Genomic DNA, 16,849 nt, shown 5'->3' with positions numbered 1-16,849 from the left:
GATTCATTAGTTCCTTCAGCACACTGTCCATAACAGTTCCCACAGCAGAATCTACAGTGGTGCCTACAATAGTATCCAATTTAGCACTAGGACTCATAATTAAAGTGTATAGTTCCACCATTTGTTTTCGTAATTCTACCATCAATTTCTTTAGTTAATCAATTTCTTTCCTCAGGGAAACAACCTCATTAGCAGGAGATACCTGTCCTGTGGGAGGAACTGTACCTAGCTCGTCTGTTACATTTCCTGATATAGACGCTTGATCTGCTTACCTTTACTCAAGCCTTCGCTGCCACACATTATCTTGCTGTGGATCTGTAAGGCCTGTGCATGTCTTGCAGGTTCACTAGCCTTACCTCCAGAAATCATGTGAGCATTTCCATGAGGTCTCTTTTTACAGAGCCATGAAGTAGCATTGTGACTCTTATCACAATTACAACAGGTAGGTACAACCATGACATTGTCCTGCAGGTTAGCAATACATTCCCTGGCATCATAATTTTTACCATAGGACCTACAGTGAAAATCGTTGTAACACTTATACTGCATGTGACCCCACTTGCTACATTTATAGCACAAAACGGGTTTTATTGTAAACAGAAACATACTTATAGCCAATGCAAGGTATAAACACCCTCTCAGGGGCTGACCCTTTCAGCAAAGCAGTAAGACTTAGGTTCAACTTTACCTTTTAATTTCATTTCAAGTTACTTAACCCACAAAAGCCTCTCATCAAATGGAAGGTCTTCAGGATCTATACAGGTTGGAACATAAAAAATTATAACCCTGTGGCATTCCTTCCTTCCATCTGGCTTTTCCATAAGAATGCCTTCAAAATCTTTATGTTACTGTGTGTAAAGCGTATGTACCTCATGTGATTATTCCTCGGCATATAAGTGAAATGTTCAATAGTTTTCTATTTGCATGAAAACGTGTAATATGTGTGAGTATCAGTATTTAATGCTATATTAAGCACCGAAGCCGATGCTCACTTGTTGATAGTGTGGGGTTAACCTGCTAGTGGCCTGCGGGCATCACTCACGGCCAAGTCGCGCTCAGACAAAGACGGGCCGAGGTAAATACTTTAATTTTGTAGTTAAAACTGATTGTCATAGTGCTAAGTCAATTGCATGTATTGTTAATGAATATTGTAATATGTTGAAAGTGTTTAATATCAGTGTATAATGTTATTTTGTAAGAAATTGAGACTGAGAACTTGTTTGCAGTTCTTACGGTCATGCCTACCTCATCAATAAACGTCAGAGAGAGAACTGCCTTTCCTCGACCCTACGATGATGGGTGTGATCAGTAAATCAGATCACCTGAGAGCCAATTGATGCCCAGCCGGTGCGGCTACAGTAAGAACTCGGCCTACAAGCAAGAAATTGGCTCCATGTGAAACCGCAGCAAGAGTGAGTCACAGGACGAGGGGACGCTGACATAAGCCTAAAGGTTGACCTCTGAGGCCCCGGGGTCAGCTCTACCCTTGACGACAACCACTCCCTTCTACCCACTGTGCCTCGCCACCATTTTGTAGAACCCATGGTCACAGGCAAGAAAGTATAATAGTATGTATGTGCACTGAATTGAGTAGCCTAAGTGAAAATTACCCACAATTAGCTAGTATTAAGAGTGGTAATTTTAATTGCTCTTTCAGTGTCTCAGTATTGACACAATTAAGTTGTTAGATATGTCTGATACTGGGGAAATTAATACCGTAGATGGCCTTAGGGAAGGTGAGGGTGAGCAAGTGGACAGGGATCAAACTTGTAATGAAGAAGTTAGTGTCAGGGAGCGAGTGCCGACCGACAAAGGAAGAGAATATCAAGTCAGTGTAACCAAAGGAAGAGCAGAGTCCTGTAAGCGTAAATGGAGCAGTGTTACCAGCAAAATTAAGAAAGGATTAAAAATTGTAATTAGCCCCTTTGAATTAGAGCCCATGTCAAGTGAAGTAATAGAGGCATTTCATCAGTATTATGTGGAATACACAAAGCTGGTGGAACTAGAGCCAGAAAGGTCAGAGGAGCTAAATGAAGAGCTGGAACACAATCAACAAGTTCACCATGAAATATTAGAAAGTATAGAATGTAAAAGAAAGGAGTTAAAGAATGACAGAGGATCAATTTGTTCTAGCAAACGGTCTAGACATTCTAGAGTCTCATCTACTTCATCACGTTCATCAGCACAAAGAAAGCAAGAAGCAGCAGCAAAGGTAGCCAGACTTAGAAAGGAAATGGAATATCATGATAATTTAGAAGAGGCAGAAGTTAGGTTAGCTAAGACAAAAGCAGAGGCAGAAGTTATGTTAGCTAAGACAAAAGCAGATGCAGAAGTTATGTTAGCAAGAGACCAGGCAATGTTTGCAAAGAAAAAGAAAGAGAGAGATTTAGCAGTTGCTAGTGCAGAACTTAATGCTCTTAGCTTAGTTGAAGAAGAAGTAAAAATGCTTCCAGGTAATGATGAAAGTGTAGAGAAGCAAAGTTATCTTCAACAATACATAGAGTCAAAATGAAATGAAAGCACAAGCAATTGCAAATCAACAAAGTGACAATGCCATGCCTCACAAATATGTTACATTCCATGACCCACAGAAACCTTCTTCTTGCAATAGAGATAATGAATTGATGACAAATGAAGTAGATGGACAAATATTTAGTGAACCTCAGGTAATAAATCTCAACCCTACAGCTCAAAGTCTTGTACCAAGCCCTCGTAGACACACTCATAATGTCAACATGCCTAATAATGTGAATAATGTGAGACAGAATCATCAATCCTTTTCCCATCCTGGGGGAACCTTTGCAATCAACATACCTGATCCCAAGTGGAGCCTTCCTCCAATAGAGCCTAACACTTTTGATGGAGAACCCATGGAATTTCCAAGTTGGTTGAAAAACTTTGAAACTTATGTAGAGTCTAAAACTTCTATTGGTAAAGAGAGACTTGCCTACTTAGAGAGGTATACAACTGGTGAGGCAAAGGATGCCATTAAAATGTTAATGCACTTTAACTCTGATGCTGACTATGTGCAAGCAAAGAAAATTCTTAGTGATAGATTTGGAAACAAAAGCATCATAGCTGATGCTTACACGAATAAGTTAATGAATTGGCTACCAATCTCTCCGCATAATGGTCCAGCATTAACAGCATTCTCAGATTTTTTGAAGTGCTGTTTAGCTGCAATGAAACACACTTCTTATTTGTCATTTCTGAATGACCCTAGAGAGCAGAGAAAGGTGCTAGAAAAACTCCCTGAACATGTTGTTCATGACTGGAGAAAGCAAGCGATGATATATCTTGATACTAACAGTAATAACACTTCTAGTAGCAATGAAGAGCACCACCCACCCTTTGAAATGTTATGTGAATTTGTCCAGAAAGAAGCAAAAGGAGCAAGCAATCCATTTCTTTCCTGGAATTCAGTAAGTAGGGAAGTAAATGACTGGATCAAAACTCAAACATGGGCAACCAATTGGAAACCAAGGGAATCAAACATCATGACAAAGAATAGAGGGAGTAGAACTTTCATGGCTAAACCAATTGAGGAAAAACCAATGTGGTCATTCCAAAGTAAAGTAAATGTACAAGCCAACAAACAGTATCCCAAGGACCAGGAAAGGAAAGGACGATTCTGTCACTACTGTACAAAGGATCATGATTTAGATGATTGCAAGGAATTTGCCAAACTTGATGGTAATACTAGGTACAAATTTGCTAAAGAAAAATGGTTATGTACAGGGTGTCTAAAAATGGGTCACAAAGGAAAGGATTGTAGAAGAAGGAAAGTTTGTAAAGTATGTCAGAGATACCATCCCACAGCTCTTCACAATGATGATGTGACAAGAACTGAGAGCCAAAAGGTGCCAGCACAAGCAACTCAGCCTAAAGATGATAAACCCACAGTAGTAGCAAATAAGGTCAAAGTTACAGAATCAGTGACACATGACATGCACACCATGATAGTTCCTGTATGGTTACATCATATTAGTAATGAAGAGAATAAAGTTTTAGTGTATGCCCTGCTGGATGAGCAGTCTGATGCTTCATTCATCAAGGAAAGCACTCTGAATAAATTGGGAGTTAGTGGACCATCAGTGTCACTCAATATCCACACAATAAGTGGAAAACAAATCACTGATTCTATCAAAATTCATGGACTTAAAGTAAGAGGTTATAATGAAGAAGTGGAAATACCAATCCCTTCAGCATATTCAACAGAAAACATTTCAGATGGACGGAGTCAGATACCAAGGCCCGAGACTGCTTGTGACTGGCCCCACTTAAAGGCAATCTCTGACAAACTAATGAAATATGACCCAAACATTGACATAGGACTCCTCATTGGTCTTGATTGTGCAGAAGCCATTATGGCAGAAGAGCAAATAGCAGGTGATAGCAAGAAGCATCCCTATGCTCGTAGGACAGAGCTAGGTTGGGGGATCATTGGTAAAATCTCACCCCATTCAAGTCCATTGGAGGATACAGTGGTAGTCTACAGAACAGTGACACAAGAAGTAGAAATCAATGAAGAAAAGAGGGTTAATTTCTTAGTGGTTCCTACTAAAACCAAAGAGATGATTAATCCTTCTCAAGTGAGAGATATGTTTGAACTTGACTTCAGTGATAGCAAGTCAGCTGACACTCCATTATCATATGAAAATAAAAGGTTTATGAGTAAGATGAAAGAAGGAGTACATCAGCTGAAGGATGGCCATTATGAGTTGCCCCTTCCTCTTAAAGATGATAACGTCAAGCTTCCAAACAACAAACTATTAGCAGAGCAGAGACTCAAGAAGTTAAGAGCTAAACTTTAGAAGGATAATCAACACAAAGGTGATTACAAAGTGTTCATGGATGATATGATTACAAAAGGTAATGCAGAGGTTGTACCGACAAAGGATTTAGTTAGGAATGATGGTAAGGTCTGGTACATTCCACATCATGGAGTCTATCATCCGAGAAAGCCAAAGAAGATGAGAGTTGTCTTTGACTGTAGTGCAAACTACAGGAACCAATCATTAAACAGTCACCTGTTACAAGGCCCAGACCTTACCAACAAACTTATTGGAGTGTTGTGTAGGTTTAGGCAAGAAAGGATTGCACTTGTATGTGATATAGAAGCAATGTACCATCAAGTGAAGGTCAACCCAGAACACAGAGACATGTTAAGATTCCTTTGGTGGGAAAATGGTGACCTTAATAATGAGATAGCTGAATACAGGATGACAGCTCACCTGTTTGGAGCTACATCATCTCCAAGTGTAGCTAACTTTGCACTTAAGAAAGCTGCAGATGACTACGGGTGTGGATCTGATGCAGCCAAGTTTGTAAGAAACAACTTTTATGTTGATGATGGTTTGAAGTCAGTAGCTACAATGGATGAAGCTGTCACTCTTATTCAGCAAAGCAAAGAATTATGTTACAAGGGAGGTTTTAACCTTCATAAGTTCTTGTCAAACAACAAAGCTGTATTAGCTGCAATTTCTCCTCATGAGAGAGCAGATGGAATTAAAAGTTTGGATTTTAGTAAGAATGAAGACACACTGCCTATAGAAAGAACTTTGGGAGTTGAGTGGTGCATAGAATCTGACACATTTCAATTTAGAATAAAGCTGAAAGACAAGCCACTCACCAGGAGAGGCATTCTGTCAACAGTGAGCTCTATATATGATCCATTAGGTCTAGTGTCACCTCTCATACTGACTGGAAAGCAAATTTTACAAGAATTATGTAAGAATGCAGTTGATTGGGATGATGAGGTGCCAGATTATGTCAAACCTAAATGGATAAAATGGAAGGATGAGCTGCACAAACTAGATCAGTTAAAGGTACCTAGATGCTACAAACCTGATGACTTTGGGGAAGTAGAAAAGGTTGAACTCCATCACTTTTCAGATGCCTGTCAAGAGGGATATGGCCAGTGCTTATATATTAGATTAATTAGCAAGACTGGCCAAATTCATTGTGCATTAGTAATGGCAAAGTCACATGTCACACCTCTAAAAACCATGACAATTCCCAGACTAGAACTAGCAGCAGCAGTGGTGTCAGTTAGAATCCATAAACTCTTGAAGGGAGAACTAGAGTATAATAATGTGGAAGAAGTATTTTGGACAGACAGCAAAGTAGTCCTTGGTTACATTGCAAATGAAGCAAAGAGATTCCATGTATATGTTGCAAATAGAGTAGAAACAATAAGAGATCACACTTCACCAGATCAGTGGAAATTTGTAGAGACGCAGTATAACCCAGCAGATCATGCATCTAGAGGCATGACAGCAGATGAATTGTGTAATAGCAAGATCTGGTGGAATGGCCCAGAATTCCTTTGGCAACATAGCAAAATGGATAGCCATTCCCAGTACAAGGTCATAAATGAGAATGATCCAGAAGTGAAGAAAGTTGTATGCCATGCTGTAGGTACACAACAGCCCACAGATACGAGTATACTAGAAAGACTTGAGTATTTTTCAGATTGGTTTAAAGCAAAGAGGGCAGTTGCTGTATGCCTCAAGCTTCTGAACAGCTTCAGAGGAAAAGGTGATGGCACTACTAAAGTAAAGGGAAACACATATAAGCCAGTAAATGTAGCACAAGTGTCAGAAGCTGAAAATGTAATTATAAAACAACTGCAAGCAAAGGCATTCCAGAAGGAGATAGATGTACTGGAATCATCTGCTAACCATAATTCTTTAATTAAAGGAGACAATGGCAAGGGAACAAAAGTGATAGACAAGACCAGTTCCCTCTATAAGTTAGATCCCTTCATTGACAAAAATGGTATCATGAGAGTAGGAGGAAGATTGAGGCTTTCTAATTTGACAGATGAATCCAGACATCCAGTAATTTGTTAACTATGAAAACAAAGGTAGTACTGCCTCCTCCAAGCATTTTCATTAAGAAGGACCTGTACTGCATAATGAGATGGCGCAGAGCACAATACCTGGCCAACCAGTTCTGGTCCAGGTGGAAAAAGGAGTATGTGCAATTCCTACAACTTAGAAATAAGTGGACAACACCAAAGAGGAATCTCAGTGTAAATGACATAGTTATCATCAAAGATCAGAATTTAGCAAGGAACCAGTGGAAACTGGGAAGAGTAACAGAAGTATCTCCTGATCATGATGGCCTAGTAAGAAAGGTTAAGGTCCTGGTTTCAGACTGTAATCTCGACAACCAGGGAAGACACATAAGGGCAAACAGGACCATCATAGAGAGGCCAATACATAGTCTAGTATTGCTGTTAGAAGGTAATGCATAATAATAGACCGGAGCATCCCCGCCAAGGAGCCAATGTAACAAAACATATTATGTGCTAATCCTAGTTTTAAGGTACATACTAGTCTTAATTTAAGGTAAATTGTTACACAATTTAGGGGAGCCATGTTACTGTGTGTAAAGCGTATGTACCTCATGTGATTATTCCTCGGCATATATAAGTGAAATGTTCAATAGTTTTCTATTTGCATGAAAACGTGTAATATGTGTGAGTATCAGTATTTAATGCTATATTAAGCACCGAAGCCGATGCTCACTTGTTGGTAGTGTGGGGTTAATGTTGGGGATTCCAAATGTGTAATAAACCACAAATCGTAACAGGTGTTTATTGCTTGAAGTGTTTCGACCTGCAAACATGGGCTAATCAATACACATCCACATATCATAGTACACCCAGTTCAATCCCTCACAATGGTACCACAAAAATAACACTTCATGTAGAGATTCTGACATCCGTTACAATCATATCCCAAATATAAAAATAAAGCAACAATCAGTATACAAAATCCAACTAAACTTCACTTGTATATCACTCATAATACTCAATAAATTCCCATAATGTACTCACTTCAGTGGCCCACACTGACGCTCTTCGAATCCCCGTAGCACACCTGACATGTCACCACCCCAACTATCATCCAGTCCAGGGCGTCCTCACAACTCTGTCTGGCAACAATATATCCCTTGTACATTACCCTATCTTACTAATACATCCTCTATTTGTAACCTTCACCAAATTATACTAATCACAGCACATGGCGGGTAAATAAACACAACTAACCTGTAGCACGGAGGACCAACCAACACACCAACCGACATGAAGTCCAGGGCGTCCCTACATTCTCCGTCTGGCAAACAATAATATCACTTGTATTACCTTAGCTACTAAACACATCCTTTGCTTGTAACCTTCACCACAGTATACTAATTCACAGCACAAGGTATATAAATAAACACAACTAACCTGTAGCACAGAGGACCACCCAACACAACAACCCACAGTACATTGGTGGGCCGGCTTAGACAACCCGCCAGGCCGACCATGTTCACAGGTAGTGGGAGAAACAAAACACCACAAAGAAGCGTACCAAACTTCTCCCATCCCAACAGAACACAACTTACATTTTCTTTAACACAGATAACAAAAATATATTGTATAATAAATAATAGATGGTTAACATATCATTTTAATGATACACTCCACCCCGACCAAAGTGAACATACAATATACACAGGTAGTACATAGAATGCTTTGGTACATGTAGATAAATCATATCTATAATGATCCTACACGCTCATCATCACTCTTGTTCTTCCTTAGGTAATAACACTATTAACCTATGCACTGACCTACTCATGACTTTGTCTGTCTTTATGGGGCCTAACCTTCTGTATCTATCTTGCCAGTTAGTCATGTTACTTTGCATGGTTTTTACCCACAGTACTTCTGCTTCTTCCATTTCCTCAGACGTAGGCTCCTTCAGCACAGCTTTTAAGGATTTATGCTTGAATATAGACATTATCCTACATGTAACTCTCAACAAAGTTTCATATTTGCTAAATCCTTTCACATTAATCATGCTTAAATTTCTCAGGTGTCCTTTAGCAACTGTCATAGTAATGTCTATTCTATCCGGTAAGTGATCTGCACATTGCTGTTTAACTGGCCATTCTGAAATTGGCAATCTCAAAAATTCAGGCCCATGTTGCCAAGTTGAATCCTCCTTAATCTTATCTGAAGTGCATGGTCTAGAAGTTAAATCTGCCACATTCTGAACTGTGTCCACCCACCACCAATCCTTTAGATTTGTTTTCAGTTGTATTTCTGCTATGCGGACAGCCACAAAAGGCCGGAACCCATGCGATTCCTTTTGAATCTGATCTCTGACAATAGATGAATCTACAATATGGAATATGGATTCAAATTCCCAGTTGCATTCTCTCACTATAGTTTCTCTTAATCTAGCTGACAAAAGAGCTCCACAAAGTTCTAGACGAGGAATGGTCAATTGTCTCATAGGTGCTATTTTGTTTTTAGCCATGATCAAATTAGTCTGAAATTTGTTGTCATCAGTCTGTCATCTAACATACGCACATGCTCCATACGCTTGTGTGCTGCCATCAGAGAAGATCACAAGTATGGGTTTACCCGATGCATTGGCTGGTTTCAGAGGTCTCTTAAATGTGCAGTTTTCTACTCCATACAAATCAGTGAAAAAACATTTCCATTCATTTACAATATCAGCATCTAATGGTTCATCCCATTCCACTCTCTTATTTGGATCACATTTTGAGATCATAGATCTCATCAAAATTTTTGCTCTCAACACAACTGGTACGGCTAACCCCAATGGATCATAGAAGGATGCCACTTGACTTAGTATCATTCTGCGAGTGAGCACCTCAGGGAAGTTTGACTCAATCTCTCTATGATCCCAGTTTGGACCACTCCGGATCTTTTTAACTTTAGGAGAGAAATTTACCTTTACATTAAAAGAGAAATTATCATCCTTGGGATTCCACTTGAGCCCTAGAATTTTCTCATTGTCAGATTCCATGATGTTGATACTATGGTTCTCATGTTGCCCACTTACTATCCAATGCTTCACATGAAAGTTTTCAAGAGATATTACATGTTCTGCTCTTTGTATCAAATCAAAAGCCTTTTCTACCGTATCAATGGAATAGAGAATATCATCAACATATGTGTTGTTTGCAATCATGTTATAAACTTCAGGATCTCCTTTACCAAATTTTTCTGTAGTATGCCTTAATGCTAGCACAGCTATGGTCCCACTCGGCCTATCCCCGAAAGTCACTGAGGTCAGGGCATAGTGATCAGGTGGTCTGTTACTGTTTAAATCTCTCCAAAGAAATCGGTGTGTGTGTTGGTCCAGTGTGTTGATTTTCACAGAATGATACATTTTTTATATATCACCAGTTATGGCAACCCTTTCCTGTCTAAATCTTAGCAAGACTCCAATCATGTTGTTAAGAACAACTGGCCCTTTTGCCCAAAAATCATTAAGTTTTTGTCCCATGTATGATGAAGATGAGTTAAATACAATACGCAGAGGTGTTGAAGCAGAATCTGGTTTCAATACTTCATGATGGGAAATGTAGTGAATTGGGCCATTGTATGACTGCATTTCCTCTTCACTTAATTGTCTCGCTACCCCCCTTTTCACCATGTCCTTGATTTCATTGTGATAACTCTGGGCATACTGGATATCCAAATTTTTCAGTCTATTTTCTGTAGTTTTTAATCTAGCCACAGCCACTTTTACATTGTTCTTAAGATGTCTCGGGTCCCTTATCCAAGGATAGCTTGCTGTCCAATACTTCCCTTCTTCATGATATACTAATCCCTCCTCAATCAATTTCAGTTCTCTTTCTTCCTTAATATTGACACAGTCACTTACAGGGCAACCCTTACACAGGCATTTAAGGCATCTTGTGTCACACTGCACCCCACTCTCCTCTAAAGCAAAGAATTTATCTAATTGTGACTTAAGTTTATCTGTAGGTTCTACCTTAATCTCATTGAGGCTTATTGAGCTTGACACCTTGTGAGTTCTCACAATCACATGGTTCGTCGTGCTCCCTGAGGCTCTTATTTTGCTGTGTCTGCCACGTATACTGAACCCAAATGGATTCTCTAACAATTGAAGACCTTCATTAGTCTGAACAACTTTAGGCAATAATTCACTGTAATTGGCCCCAATCAGCATGTCAATCTCACCACAAGGGCGATTAATATCATGGTTTGATACTCCTACAAATAACTCCTTAACTCCTGACACATCAAATTCATTGATTTTAGCAGATATTTCCTCTATACCAATGGCATTAATTTCCCATACATGCCCAGTCCTATCAATCAGTGGTATGCAATATTCTTTGGTAGAATGATGTTCAATTACATTGCCAACCTTGATCATGGATAAATTCACATCCTTGCCCTTCAAACTTAGTTTTTCTGCCATACTGTGTGTCACCAAGGTTATGTCAGAACCTGAATCCCACAGTACTGTTATAGGTTGAGTGTTACTGTACACAGTACTGATATTCAATAAGGTGTTCAGAGTGTTTGCAGATACTGTATTATGACTAGCACCTTCTTCCTGTTCAAAATGCACCAGTGGATGATGATGACGGTTACACACACCTTGACCCCTGATCCTGACATCACACAACTTGTTCGTATTACAATTCCATGCCTGATGATATCCCTTTAAGCATTTAAAACATATTCCATTGCTTCTAGCTAACTCAAACCTCTCCTTGTTGCTGAGATTCTTAAATTTATAACAATCAAGAGTATCATGGTTCCTGGAATTGTGAATCCAGCATCCTCCCTCATTATTTCCAGTCTTCAAGTGGGTACCTTTCACCATCTCCGTCAAATTTACAATACATGACTCTAAATCTTTATTCTTTAGTTGTTGCTCTTCCTTCATCTGTTTTATTAGTGTTACCAGATCTGACTCCATGACCTTGTCAGCTGAATTATTTATATGATGTACTGAACTTCTATCACCACCAGTAGATCTGACACTAGAATTCATATACTCCAATACCTTTCTCTCCCTTTGCAGAAATTTCAATAAAGTGGGAAAGAGATCACTAGTAGCAGATACTTCTGCCTTTATTACCCACTCCCTCTTCTGAAGTGTGGGCAACACCTTCTCAATATGACTGACTACATTAGCAGTATTAAGTTCCTCATTCAAGTTTATATTTTTCAAATCTAGCCAACACTGTTCCACCTAATCCACCATCCTTATAAATCCTTTGGTATCACCTTCATTGATCCTTTTCAAAGCCCTAAGGTCACTTATTACCAAGTCCACCACCTTTCTTGCATTTCCAAACTTGTCATCTAACCTTTCAAACATTTCTTCATAATTACCTTCTGCACCTCTGACAGTCTGAAGGGCATCACCACTGAGACACATTTTCAATGCATACGCATCTTCACCATACACACTTTTGACTAGATTTTTAAAGTCCTCCTTAAAACGAGGGTACTCTCTTAAATTCCCATCAAATTTAGGAGGCTCAAATGCCTTTATCTTCACTTTAGGCTTGACACTGTTCTGTATGTTTTCAATGTTACTAATTTCTGTTAGTCTTTTCTTCATGATTCTTTCACAATCTAGCATGTATTCTTCAGCCTCCTTAACTAACTTGTCTTCTAATTTATTATCACACACATATTTTAATATCACATCATTACTGTCTTCTAGGTGTTGAAAGGCCTCAGAAATCTGTTCATAGTTACTCTTCAACACTGATACTGGCTCACCTTCCCGCACACCCTCATCCAGCAGGGTCACCTTTCTTGTGAATTTCCCTTTGGCAATGGCCCTCTTCTTCTTTAACAATTCCATCTCCTCTTGCCAGCCCATTGTGGTTGAAGTCGAAATGTTGGGGATTCCAAATGTGTAATAAACCACAAATCGTAACAGGTGTTTATTGCTTGAAGTGTTTCGACCTGCAAACATGGGCTAATCAATACACATCCACATATCATAGTACACCCAGTTCAATCCCTCACAATGGTACCACAAAAATAACACTTCATGTAGAGATTCTGACATCCGTTACAATCATATCCCAAATATAAAAATAAAGCAACAATCAGTATACAAAATCCAACTAAACTTCACTTGTATATCACTCATAATACTCAATAAATTCCCATAATGTACTCACTTCAGTGGCCCACACTGACGCTCTTCGAATCCCCGTAGCACACCTGACATGTCACCACCCCAACTATCATCCAGTCCAGGGCGTCCTCACAACTCTGTCTGGCAACAATATATCCCTTGTACATTACCCTATCTTACTAATACATCCTCTATTTGTAACCTTCACCAAATTATACTAATCACAGCACATGGCGGGTAAATAAACACAACTAACCTGTAGCACGGAGGACCAACCAACACACCAACCGACATGAAGTCCAGGGCGTCCCTACATTCTCCGTCTGGCAAACAATAATATCACTTGTATTACCTTAGCTACTAAACACATCCTTTGCTTGTAACCTTCATCACAGTATACTAATTCACAGCACAAGGTATATAAATAAACACAACTAACCTGTAGCACAGAGGACCACCCAACACAACAACCCACAGTACATTGGTGGGCCGGCTTAGACAACCCGCCAGGCCGACCATGTTCACAGGTAGTGGATGAAACAAAACACCACAAAGAAGCGTACCAAACTTCTCCCATTCCAACAGAACACAACTTACATTTTCTTTAACACAGATAACAAAAATATATTGTATAATAAATAATAGATGGTTAACATATCATTTTAATGATACAGTTAACCTGCTAGTGGCCTGCGGGCATCACTCACGGCCAAGTCGCGCTCAGACAAAGACGGGCAGGATGGTGACCGAGGTAAATAATTTAATTTTGTAGTTAAAACTGATTGTCATAGTGCTAAGTCAATTGCATGTATTGTTAATGAATATTGTAATATGTTGAAAGTGTTTAATATCAGTGTATAATGTTATTTTGTAAGAAATTGAGACCGAGAACTTGTTTACAGTTCTTACGGTCATGCCTACCTCATCAATAAACGTCAGAGAGAGAACTGCCTTTCCTCGACCCTACGATGATGGGTGTGATCAGTAAAACAGATCACCTGAGAGCCAATTGATGCCCAGCCGGTGCGGCTACACTTTAGTTGTTAAGAAATATACAGCATGTCCATCTTTAACAGTCACATATGGCCTGTATTTGCCATCCTTGAACATAACCTCAAAATCTTTGTGGTACTTACAAAGCTTGACTGTCTACTGGAACTTTTAGTAGAAATCCATATCTGCTGAGAGAGGAAAATACCCTCTGACGTCCATTACGACTTGGCTCTGGTGACTCTGTCGCCTTGGTTAATTCCTTGATCTTCCTCATCCTAAGGCCCTGTTTATACGAGGCGTTTCCAACGCGCGTTAGCAAACGCGGCGTTAGCAAAGTCAATGGTAGTCTATAGGAACCGGTCACACGTGACGCGGCGTTTTGCCTGACGCCGCGTTAACGTCTGGGTCCCTTGCTAACGCGCGTTTGGCGAGCGGCTCGAGATACATTGAAGCATATGGGAACGGTTACACACAGCGGTAAACGCCGCGTTTTGAAAGCAGCGCGCTCTCTTATTGGCTGGGCTGCTACCAATGAGGAAAGAGAATGTGCGTTACTATGGCAACCCCTGGGTTACTCCACGTGGAGGAATGTTTTTATCACGTGACACGCACACAGCTCTTCAGTCCCATCACTGGCAGTCATGGCGGAGCAAAGGCTTGAGGCAATAGACACTGACCTTCTCATTAATGAAATAGAAAAACGTCCAGCCTTATGGGATATGCAGTCCCCGTACTATAAAGATAGGAATTTGAAAAAAAAATGCTGGGAAGAGATTGCAGATATCTTCTGTAGTTCAGGAGAGGTTAAGGAGAAACAAGCTATGGGTAAGTTAACAGAATAACTTTATTATTTATTTTTTTAACTATTTCAACTTGTATACTACATCTGAGCAGCAACATGGCTTTCTCCCCTTTCCCCTGACATTAGCAGCTCATCGAATGATTTCACTGACATTCTAAAATAGTTGAAAAACTTGTCTTCATGTTCTCTTAAACTCGGGTACAAGGTTGTATACATGCCATGGGTAAGTCTGTCTTGTAAAATTGGATGAACCCAGTATCTTCTTTCTCGCCGCTTGCGCCGCTTCAAACGGCGATGCAAGATCCAAGCACATGCTACCTCTTCTAGATCCATCCTGGTTGAAACTGTCTGTTGCTCTCTGCATTCAGTGCATTGTTTGGCACACACATATGCACGCACAAACACAAGCGTCGCGTTAACGCCGCGTTTGAAAGCGCCTCGTGTGAGCGGTAGTTTCTAACGCCGCGTTTTCTAACGCGCGTTGGAAAGCGCCTCGTGTAAACAGGGCCTAAGTGTCACTGTCACTCAGGCGAGAGTGAAACGCTGCAGCAACCACCGTCTATTTCCTCCTGCACAACTCCTTGCTCCACACAATGGTACCATGTGGTGGATCCCTCTTGCCACCCCTTTCTTCCTGACCAATATAACTTTTCTTTGAGATCATCTTGTCACTATCACTGTCCTCACTCAGTCTTGCTGCATCACACCTCCTCTTCTTCTCCGCCTTACTGATCACCTCTTGAAATTCAGCATCACCTTCCATTACCAGTTGACTGATGGTCGTCTGAGTCACTACTGGAGCTGGACATCATCAAATCATCCTCCAGTCCGGCCATGGGTGCTGTGTATTCTCCTTCAGCCATACGTTAGGAGTAGAATAATAATTTGCATTCTTGAGGTAGATAGGCTACTGGCAGAGGCAGAGCGAGTTCAAACCAGCCACTGCTGTTGTGGAGAAGAGCAATGCCAGCTTGCCCTCACTCTACTGCTACAGAGACGTGATGTGTCTGAGGGAGGTTGAATCTCCTTCAAACTGTGCGGTGGCTAGCAGGGCTGCCATTCAAACACAGAGGTCTCACTGAGATTCTTTCTCTGAACAGACATAGATTAGGTTAGGTTAGGTGAGTTTGAGTCACCTAACCTCACCTAATCCCACCTTACCTAACCTAACCTAACCTCACCTCACATAACACCACCACCACCATCACCATGACCAAAACTACAGTCAATCAGTGTGTACTGGCCTCGGACGCCACTCAGCCCTTGACCTGATGCCACCATGACCTGATGGTGATCTGACGTGGCCACACGACGTGGGCAGGGAGCTCAGTCTATAGTCCGCTCAGCATCGGGGATGGGAAAGGACATGGCTGGCAGTTCTTCTCTATATTTGTTCCCAGTTTTTATTGATATACTGCAGCCATTGTACTTCGTATATCCTTTAGCTCTGAATGCTATAATCTATTCTCCAACTTTATAGACACAAGTCTCTCCCTCGCGGCAGAGCTTGGCAGAAGTTCAAACCGTAAAGTCACCAGGAATTGACAATATATTGAATAAATTTTTCAAAACTTTTGTCCTGATACCTTTGTTGATGCCATGGTACAGTTGTTCAACTTCATTCTGAGGACTGCCTTTATTCCTTCTGAAAGGACAATTGGTATTGTCAAGCTCCTGTGCACACATAAAGGCAGTGTTGACATAGCTGACAATTACCGAGGATTTACCTTGCTTAACTCTCTGGTAAAGTTATTTACATCATTATTAAATATTAGGCTCTATCATTAACTGACATCAGGAGTTTTAGGTAACAAGCAAGCAGGATTAAAAAAAAAACATCACAGCACACTTGTACATTTACTAACACTGCACATCTTAAGTAATTTTTACATCAATAACACTATGTAACATGATTTTTGTCTTTGACAGGCAGGTGTTATTTTCCAACTCTTTTCATTGCAAAACAATAGAAATTGTTGCCCCAAATAGCTAAATTTCACCATTTTCACCATTTTGGGACAAATAAAAAAACTCAAATGAGAAAAATTTATTTTAAAACTACTGAAACTAATTTTTAGGATTAAAAATGAAGTTTTCTTGA

At 40.1% G+C, this 16,849-nt stretch overlaps 1 protein-coding gene across 14 annotated transcripts; it reads right to left on the bottom strand.

The window, feature by feature from the left end:
- Positions 1–7,590: 7,590 nt before the first annotated feature.
- On the bottom strand, positions 7,591–15,237 carry LOC135092389 (uncharacterized). 14 transcript variants are annotated; one of them, XR_010262840.1, is made up of 4 exons: positions 12,997–13,362; positions 8,060–12,775; positions 7,847–7,944; positions 7,591–7,625 (listed from the first exon to the last, which is right to left on the bottom strand). XR_010262840.1 is itself a non-coding variant. In XM_063990855.1 (4 exons), exon 4 carries the CDS (start codon positions 11,844–11,846, stop codon positions 10,206–10,208), a length of 1,641 nt encoding a protein of 546 aa, XP_063846925.1. In that variant the 5' UTR covers positions 11,847–12,775; positions 12,997–13,094; positions 13,210–13,276; positions 13,393–15,237; the 3' UTR covers positions 7,591–10,205. The 14 variants fall into 14 exon arrangements, 4 of the variants coding, with proteins under 4 accessions (XP_063846925.1, XP_063846927.1, XP_063846924.1 ...); XR_010262842.1 differs by having other exon boundaries at positions 7,847–7,940; XR_010262841.1 differs by having other exon boundaries at positions 7,591–7,944; positions 8,060–8,126; positions 8,243–12,775.
- Between the last annotated feature and the right edge of the window lie 1,612 nt (positions 15,238–16,849).

The sequence above is a fragment of the Scylla paramamosain genome, chromosome 40, assembly GCF_035594125.1.
Source record: "Scylla paramamosain isolate STU-SP2022 chromosome 40, ASM3559412v1, whole genome shotgun sequence".
Classification (NCBI taxonomy): Eukaryota; Metazoa; Arthropoda; class Malacostraca; order Decapoda; family Portunidae; genus Scylla; species Scylla paramamosain.
Note: the sequence above shows the minus strand (reverse complement) of the source record. Positions and strands in the feature narration are given on the sequence as shown.

Bases quoted from the DNA above. Each gene is read 5' to 3' on its own strand.
- LOC135092389 (XM_063990854.1), bottom strand. From the start codon at position 11,846: ATGAATTCTAGTGTCAGATCTACTGGTGGTGATAGAAGTTCAGTACAT.